Source organism: Malaclemys terrapin, chromosome 2, assembly GCF_027887155.1.
Source record: "Malaclemys terrapin pileata isolate rMalTer1 chromosome 2, rMalTer1.hap1, whole genome shotgun sequence".
NCBI lineage: Eukaryota > Metazoa > Chordata > Testudines > Emydidae > Malaclemys > Malaclemys terrapin.
The window spans coordinates 61,389,550-61,399,437 of NC_071506.1; the positions used below are offsets into that span (position 1 = coordinate 61,389,550).

General features: G+C 37.9%; 1 protein-coding gene across 4 annotated transcripts in view; it reads left to right on the forward strand.

Moving 5' to 3' along the window:
* Positions 1-8,848, forward strand: part of ARMC1 (armadillo repeat containing 1) — a 50,968-nt gene extending 42,120 nt beyond the window's left edge. For all 4 annotated transcript variants that reach the window (XM_054018918.1, XM_054018921.1, XM_054018922.1 and 1 more), the window contains 4 exons: positions 1,032-1,221; positions 5,787-5,903; positions 6,008-6,082; positions 6,647-8,848. In XM_054018918.1, the coding sequence (XP_053874893.1) occupies positions 1,032-1,221; positions 5,787-5,903; positions 6,008-6,082; positions 6,647-6,838 (574 nt within the window). In that variant the 3' untranslated portion in view covers positions 6,839-8,848. The remainder of the gene's footprint in view (positions 1-1,031; positions 1,222-5,786; positions 5,904-6,007; positions 6,083-6,646) is intronic.
* The last annotated feature ends 1,040 nt before the right edge of the window (positions 8,849-9,888 follow it).

Below are 9,888 nucleotides of genomic sequence, written 5' to 3' on the forward strand. Positions count from 1 at the left end.
AGCTTAGTGAAATTACTTCAATGATGAATTTGGCCCATTAAATTCAGTTGTGATTAAGTATAAGAAAATAATGAAAGATGTCCAGTCTAATATCTAAATCCGTTTCCTTTAAAGGAATACAACCCTATAGCTTATACCACCAATTTTGACCTACTTTTAACTTATTTAATAGGGAATATCTCCACAATGCTATCTTTAAAGATACACAGTCAAGAAGGGGTGTGGAATGGTGGTTAGAGCAGGGACCTGGGAGTCTGAACTTGTGGGTTTTAGTCCCTGCTCTGCTGTTGACTTTCTGCATAACTTTCGACCTGTTACTTAATCTCTGCGACTCTATTTAAAATGTAAAACTCCAGGTAAAATGGGAATGGTACCCCACAAGGTAGGTAAGAGATGGGATACTTATCTCTAAGGCATTTTGATATCCTCTCGTGCAAGGATCTACAGAAGATTAAAGGGGCAACTGTTTATGTCATATATACAGCTGCATTTGCTTTCTTGTTGTAGCACCAGCTATGTCAACATAGCTCTGGGAACTGAGATTAATCAATTATGCTATTAAGCAAATAGGGAATTAGAACACAACATGGTTGCATTGTGTATCCTAATCAACATGTTGTGGGGGGAGGGGTATCAAAGTTTGTCAATCAGTTTAATTATTGTGTTTGCAGGTTTCTAAATAGATATGACACATAGCAGAGAGAGAAATAAAAACTAAAAAAGTTCTTGATACATCGTTTAAAAATAAGCTCGCAGGTATAAAATTAACATAGACACAAGGGTTCTGGCTTCAGTTTCAGGCTGGTAATGGCACTGGCATATGGATGATGGAAGTGGTTTTGGTAGACCCTCTCTTTTATTTATTTTTTTTTAATTAAGAAATCTTTTCTTCTAACTGCATATTAGCTATATAAAATGCTTCCGTAGTGTGCTGATCATTCAAGATACTGAGTCATAAATGTGGCAGCTATTTGAAATAACACTGTGAAAATAGATAGTTATAAATCTCAATTTATTATTTTTTCTTTAAGGACTACTACACCAGGAGAGACTAAACTTTTAGCCTCTGAAATCTATGACATCCTTCAAGCTTCCAACATGTCAGACATGGACCGTGTGAATGAAATGAATTCTTGCCGGCGGAAAGCTCAGTTTTTCCTGGGCAGTACAAATAAACGTGCTAAAACAGTGGTTTTACATATAGATGGCCTTGATGATTCAGTAAGTAAATCTTAAGTACTTATGATCATTAGGAATCAGACTGGAAATGATAGGGAAATACTGTGATAATGTGCATGCATGTTATATTCAAACATACTTCGCACCAAAAAAGAAGGGCATTCAAGGAATGCTTGTGTTACTTTCATGTATGCCAGCAACTCCTGTGAATCATATTTTGAAATACTGATATATAATTTAAATTCACCCAAGAGGCTTAATACAAGAAATATTTATGGCTAGTTGCTTTGTAACTTTGTATTTTTAAATAATTCCATTTCCATCTTTGCCAATTTTGTTTCCTGTTTCAATCACCTTTAGAATAAATGAGGTACTGCCTTTTATCAATCTTGATTCATGATATCTCTCTGTGGTCAGAGCATTGGAATCAAATCATTCCTTATTTTTCACAATTGCCTGTACAGCACGAGAGTGTCTAGACACTGACTAATCTTCTATTATAACTAATGTAAGGAATGTTGAATTTTGTTAGCTCCCTCTTGCTACATCTTTTTGTAGTCCGTGAGATGTTTTCTACTATAGTGACCAGACTGGCACTTCAGATAGTGAGATCTCACTGCGTCTTTATGTAATGTCAAAATAACTTCTACAGATTTATTCACCATACCCCTGTGTACAACACCCCAGGGCTATGTTTGCCTTTTTACGGCTGCCAAACAGCATGTAGATCGTTTAAGCATGTTCTTCACAAGTGCCCTCAGGTCTCTGTATCTTCAGCTTTGTACCCATTTTAAATGATCAAACCTGATCCTTTGTTTTGTTGCTTTATATTTTGCCAAGTAAGCATGTCTTGGAACCTAGTTTATCAATAGCATTCCCTCCTCATATTTTCTTGTGAGTACATTTAGCTTCTTTTGAAATTAGATTGTATGCCAAGTCATTTACATGGGTAGTAAAGAAATTAATACTTACCTTGGAACCCTTTACTTGTTCGTGATATAGACAGGCAAAACTTTATCAGCAACGCTTGCTTTAATATCTTCAAACCAGTTTTTAATCCATTCCAATAGTGTGCTCCTATGAAGTTTACTAACATTGTAGATCATTTGTGCATCAGAGTCTCTAAAGCTTCTCTAAAACCCAGATAAACTCTATCCACTTCTCCTTTGTCTGCCAATTCAAGTACATGCAATCCTGTAAATGGACTGAGGCCAGCAGGTCTGAAGACCATTTATTTGTGTACCCTGACAAATGGAGCTAATGCAGCGCGTTGCCGCAATGCTTAAAAAAGTGAAATTGCAAAGATATTCATTGCTATCCTAGTAAAAAGTGTATAACAAAGTATTTAGATGTTTGAATCCAGAGAGCAGAACTTCAGGCTTCTCCGGTTGCCTGGAGTACACCAGCGTGTTTTCTCAGCTCATTATTAAAGGAAAAGAAGAATCTAGCTGTGTGCTGGCTGGATTAGCTAATGTACACAGTTCTGAGTTTTATGAGACTATCAAAGAAACCCTAGTGATATTCTAGGTGCCTGGTATAACACAGCAGCAGTAAAACATCCCTACAAAGCAGTTTTAAGTGTTAGAATAAGTTGGGAACTATAAAATGGCAGAGGATGTGAACAATAACTTAACTTTATATAGCACTTACCTCCTTTAAGTGTGTAACTTCATGTATGTGTATGCATATGCATGGCTGGCCTTAGCATTTTTTTCCAGGCCTGTGAAACATTCTTGCTGTCAAATAACTAACTTCATCCCTGCCAAAATTAAAGCAAACAAAACAACTTCTGTCTCCAATACTTCTTCCCTGCCCCCATAATTGATTCTTGATCCATCACCTACTTCTGTTTAGTCACATGAATAAATAGCAAAGTCTGTTTTTCTTTTTAAACTTAAGCACTATCTAATCTATCAAACACATCTGCAGGAATTCAAAGTTTTGAATAGACTTTTCTGATTTTTTGGGGGCCTGCGAATTCATATGTCAGAGTTGACCTACTTAAAGCTCTTGAGCAGTTCATGTTCTGTAATTGGAAATCCTGTAAATCTTTCTTGACTTGTTGGAGACCTCAGGTACTTCTTGATCAGTTCATTCAAAATAAAGCTACAGTCTATAGAGTTTGATAATGATCTCAGTCAAAAAACAAAAAGAGCAATACAACAGAAGTCCGTTGATTGATCTACTGCAGTCTAATCTTCCCAATAAGATTTCATAGTGGTAACAAATGGGTAGTCCATATAATTTTAGCCAGAGTTGGCAGGATTTTTTGTCAGCTCCAAATAATCAGAATATTTTATTAATTTTTAAGAACACTACACTAGAGGCAACCTTAGCACTTTTGGGGCCAGTTTTTGTTATCCCTCCCACTCTCCCACCAACTGTAAATGACTTGTCTACAATAATTACTTCACAGTACACAGAGTTGGCCTGATGGTTTTGGGAACAGTTGGTAAGATGAGTCTTTGATATGCATCTCAGACTTAACTGATTCATTATGTAGAACATGGATACCTGACTTACCTTTTAGGTTTTATTTTCCCCAACCCTAGGTTCCATGCTGTGGTAGAAGGATTGCCCAGCTGGGATTTGTTCATACCTGTCAATGCAAAGGACAGGTGTCCAAATAGCTGGAGGTTGCCAAGTCTCCAGCTAGTGAAGGGATTTGTACACACTCTGGTGAGGCTGAGCATTCATGTAGTGTTTTACAACTTAAAGTAGTAAAGTATCTGTGGAATAGGTATTACCCCATTTAGGGAAACAGGCACAGATTATATGATTTGACCAAGCTCTCAGAAGGGGAGACTGTATCAGTTGATATATGTATCCATGCAGTCATCCCTTTTTTAGTCTACTAAACCATGTTGCCTCTCACCCTCTTGTGCCTTCCTTCCTTGTGGCCAGAGGTGGTTTTATTTGTCTTTCACTTGTACAATGCCGTTTTCCCTCTCTCTCTCTCTCTCTCTCTCATACACACTGTTTTGTGTTAAGATATTTAGCTCAGGCCTACTGTATTACTATACTTCTAATTATTAATGTACTTTAATATAGTCAAAAATGTTCTGACATTCATATGTGCATGGAAGTAAGCTGAGTTTTGCCTCTGTGTAGTCTAGCCCAGGGGTGGCCAACCTGAGTGTGAGAAGGAGCCAGAATTTACCAATGTACATTGCCAAAGAGTCACAGTAATATGTCAGCAGCCCCCCATTAGCTCTCCCAGCACCTCCCACCCACTGGCAGTCCTGCTGATTGGCGCATCCCCCTCCCTCCCCGCACCTCCCAATCAGCTGTTTCATGGCATGCAGGAGAATCGGGAGAAGGGTGGGGAGAGGAGCGAGGGCACAGCAGGCTCGGAAGGGGGCGGGAAGGGGTGGAGTGGGGGCAGGGTCTGTGGCAGAGCCAGGGGTTGAGCAGTGAGCACCCCCCGGCACATTGGAAAGTTGGCGCCTGTAGTTCCAGCCCTGGAGTCGGTGCCTATACAAGGAGCTGCATATTAACTTCTGAAGAGCCACATGTGGCTCCGGAGCCACAGGTTGGTCACCCCAGTCTAGCTGAAGCAATTTGTTAGCAGATCGATGAAATGAATATGCTTCTTCCTATATTGAAACCACTATTATCTAAGTATTGAGCAGTAATTACTGTATAATAATATTAATATGCTTATATAGTGCCTTTCTTTCAAAGATCTCACAGCACTTTTCAATTAAAATTAAATACTAAGGTATATAGAAATCTGATTTTGAACCTAACACTTGAGTCTATAAGACTGTCAAGGGGTGTGTGTGTGTGTGTGTGTGTGTGTGTGTGTATATATATATATATAATAAATATATATATACACATACACACACACACACATATATATATATAGTAATCCACTACAATGTAGCTTGTTTGTGGTAGCAATCTCCCAATAGATATTTTACTCTTTTTGTAATAACCGTCTTGTTTTCTAAATATTGAGAAATAAAACATGTTAAGGTAATGTAGAATAGATGCAACTGGTATAGGTCAATATAATGTTATCGCACAGTAGGCATTGTCACTTGCTTTAAACATAACATTCCGTTGTTGTTTTTAAGCAAACATTTTTTCCCTTGAAATCAGAGTTAAGATTATGCTTTGCTTTGATGTCCATGAGCTGCCACAGATGAGGTAGCTGAAGGATACAACAGCTGCTTTGATGCATTCAGTCAGTATGGATACAAGGTGTCTGATAAATAGCAACTTAAACACTAACTACACATCAATGAGCACTCCACTCAATCCGGACTTAACCTCAGGGGACTGTTTAGCTTATCATACGGAGAAAAACATTCTTTGCTTTTCAGCACTTTTTCCTGATTATTTACAGTTGATTCTATCCTTGTTTGACGTTTAAAATGTAAGCAAAAATGTTGTAAATTTTGTTATGACAAGATTTGTAGCAATATTAAATGTCAGTATATGTGTATTAAAAATAATTGTAACCTGCACTATTTTTTTTCTTTTGCAAAATTACCTTATTTACCAGCTGTCTTAAAAGATGCAGGAGTTTGTCATAACATCCATGGTTAATATTTTTATATGGCCTTTGCATGTTAATACTTTTTTTTTTTTTTTTTTAGTCTCGAAGGAATCTTTGTGAAGAAGCCTTGCTGAAAATTAAAGGCGTTATTAGCTTTACATTTCAAATGGCGGTTCAAAGATGTGTGGTCCGAATTCGCTCAGACTTAAAAGCAGAAGTAAGTACTTACAACTGTGCTTGCTTTAAGACCTATGCATCTGTTGCAGTTCTATAACACTAAGTGTCTGCCTTTATTTTCCTTGTATTTTCTCCCTCTTGTAGGCTTTGGCATCAGCAATAGCATCAACCAAAGTTATGAAAGCACAGCAAGTTGTGAAAAGTGAAAGTGGAGAGGAGGTGAGATACAGTTCATTCTAAATAGAGGTGGATCTGGCTTGGATCTTTGATACCTGTACTACCATGCCCATCATTTCTGTCCCTAAGGAACAGTACATTGTTGTACTTCTCAGAGATTCATACACAACATAAAGAGGTTAAAATGTATCCTGCCCAAAGATGTGCATCCATATAATAGTATTGCTAGAAATTACTGTTGAACTGTTAGCAAGAGATGTAACCGTACAGGACGGCCATCTCTTTCTGACACTAGAATCTCCTGACCTGGAGAGATGAGTCTGGAAACTGAGATTTGCCTTCTTGACAGAAACCAATGATGTGGTTTTATTTCACAGCTGTAGAGAGAGATGGTCTTTTTGGTTGTATGTTTTTACCTTAAACCTGTACTTTTCTTGCATATGGTCTAAATAAAATGATTGACAATACCTAATATCTACCCTGGCAGTTATTTAGGGAGTGACTCTAAGAGGTGTTCATTGCCTCTCAGGACGAGGCCCTTATCTTTTTTTTAATTCATTTTGATTCACAACATTGACATTTTCTTGAACTCTTCTATTCAATCAGGTGCTGGTTCCATTCCAAGATACTCCTGTAGAAGTAGAGCAAAATACAGATCTACCTGACTATTTGCCAGAGGATGAAAGCCCTACAAAGGAACAAGACAAAGCAGTATCCCGGGTTGGGTCACACCCAGAAGGTGCAGCCAGCTGGCTCAGCACAGCGGCCAACTTTCTGTCCAGGTCTTTCTACTGGTGACTTGCGTTTGGGGTTAAAGGACTGCATGAACAACCGACAGGGTGGCCAGTTTTCCATTGGTGTGGGGAACTGCCAAGTGCAATTTGCAATAAATTATCACGAAAAGATTTTAGATTACACAAATGTATGCTGCATTTTACATTTTATTGGCCATTTAGCCTGTTAGGCGGGTCAAAGGACAGAGGCCTCAGATCAAGTCGCTTTTGTTTGCTTTCATGTACATTTTATTGTCTCCTTTTTTAAATGGGTCCATTATTAAAAACCAAACATTTATGCTTATGGAGCTTTAAATTTGACTTCACACGAAGCAAGCGATAGGGAGAACCCATTCAACTCAAGTCTCAGGACCTCTGAAAGGAAATTCTTATTACTACTAGTTGTGCATGAATCAGAATGCCTTTTTTGCTTTGCCTTATTTCAGATTTATTTCTTTTGGTTTTCTAGACATTGACTCCAGATGAAAATATACCCTGCCTTTGTTTTGCCTTTTATTTTTGCCAACCATGTTCAGAACCAGCATTTCATATTAATTTTCTGTATTAAAATAAAATTGTTACACACTTGAACTGTATAACCCCTTATGTTTTCTGAAATATTTTTCAGCCCTTAAACCACTGGTGAGCTATGAGATATAAGGGATTAAATGAGCAGAAAGAAATATGATGCATATGTTATACAGTAAACTGCTGTAGGAAAATCATTTCAATGATGGGTGTGAGTGACTTTGTGTATATAGTACCAGATGCTACAGACTGCCATTTAGGCTGGTTAAGAAGATCATAGCCCAACAGCTGTGATCTGCTCAGGTGATGATCTATTGCAGTTTCTTCTGAGATAGAAGGTGGTTTGTTGGCCTTACTCAGTTATCACATAGTGTCCACTATAAGTGAATATAGTGGTAACTGAAACTTTATAAACTTGAAAAATAAAACAAATTGAATGCCTGTTCTGCCACAGTGCCACTCTCATAAATTTTGTCTTTAAACTTTTATTGCTTGGCAGAAATCTGATCGGTAGTTGTTGTTTCCTCATATTGCCTTTCATGATTTTCCCACGAAAACGCATCAACGTGGATAAGACAAAAACCATACCTGAACAATTGGCTTTGCCTTGTTGCTTGCAGACAGTGTAAGTTTAAAGGTGTCTTGGTCATTAACATCTTCTCTCTGTTTCGTGACCAGAAAAGATAACAAAATTAGGTAGAATCTATGAAATTAGATATTTGGAATATTAGTAAGCATTTTCCAATGTTCTGAAAACTACAGTACTGCTTTGTTGCCTCACAGGAATACAGCTAAAAAAATGTAATGCTATTATAAAACTGATGAAAAAATGTGGTTTTTGTGATGACATCCATGCTATAACATTGGCTACATTTTCAATTTGGAGAGTGAGACAAACATTTGGTCCATAAAAGTTACTCCCCAGTGTCATGGTCAGGGAATAAAAATCATTCACAGGCTGTCATATTAATGCAACAGTGTACAGGAAAGAATAGTGTAAAATAGCAACAGTAACAAAAGTCAGAGTTGACCCACTCAAATTCAGTGTCATTTGGGGATGAAAAAGCTTACTTGCAGACTAGATGTCTCTGTTTTTTAATGTATCTAGCTCATTTTGATTCAGGTTTACACGCACAGATTGAAAATACAAGCTTTCCAGGGCATGTATTGCTTTAAATATGTAATGTTACTCATATTGCTGTCTAGAATGTTACAATACCAAATGTGTTTCAAAAGCTCTCTGTTCTATAGCCATGAATGCAAAGTTTACTTTTCTCTGTTAACATTTGTTTGCATTTTGCATTACTGCACATCTACTTACTAAATTACTATACCCCTTTGGATATTAATGGTTCAGTACAAGTAGGTATTACAGTTTGTGTGTTCAATCTTTAAGTATGCTATTTTTTGACAGTATTGCAGGTCTTGTAGAACAGTTAAGGCATCTGTACGAGTTTTTGAAATATATTGTAAAATAATAAAGGGTAATATAACTCAACTAAACATACTCCTGCGTCCTGTAGTTTTTGGGATGTAGTAATGACAATTGCCTTCAGTTATGTTCTTGTGTTTTCTACTTCCAAAAGCTCATGCTCTTTATTTTTGGATTTCAAGAGAGAGAAACACAAATGCGTCATCATGATATCAAATGACCCATGCGCAACCATTTCTTTAGTGTATTATGTCCTGCATGTGGCAAATATTTTTAGGATGTGGTTTTATTTAAACAGTATTCTTTGAGTGACTGTGCATATTAACATAGGTTTTCTGCTACCTGGTGCAGCCAAATGGTAGAACCTTCTCCCAGCAGTGCCCATTAGAGTGTATGTACAGCTCAGCAATAGTGCCTGATTCTCAGCGTAAAGAGGAGGAGGAGATACTGTTCAACAAGAGACGCTATCAGATGGATACAGAGTTTGATCCTGGTTTGGCACCTGATGAACATATGGGTATTGCTTCTGTGGCATCTCCTTTTGGGAACATTTTGCAATTCTGTGACCTTGTGGATTCTATGGCAGCCACTTTGAACTTACCTTCATTTGTTGCAAAGACGTCACATTTGGTATTCAATGTTTTTGGTGCTATTTTCAGGTGATGAGTGTTACCATCTGTCCTGGATGGTCTTTTTCAGCCTGCTGAGACTATTTGGGCTACCCATGCTTCTTGTCAGCCTGCATCTAGAAAGCTGAAAAGTTGTATTGGATCCCTTATAAGGGTTATTGTATTTTCATTCTCACCCTGTGCCCAACTCTCTAGGGGTTGCTGCTGCCAATAATAGTCTCCAGTCTGGTGAGGCCCATTCAACTGTGGACAGAGAAGGGAAGAAAAGAATATTGATGCCCTGGGGAGGGGAGAGATTTTTGTTCTTCCTCATCTTTTCGAATTAGTGTGGTTAATTACCAGAAGGGTGATAGCCCATTACCAATTCCATCTGTGGGAGAAGAGGACACTATTTGTACAGAATCTCTCAGATGATAAGAGGAGCTTGGCAAATGCATTATTGATGGAGGGACAGCATCTACACACTACATCTTCATCACAGTCTCA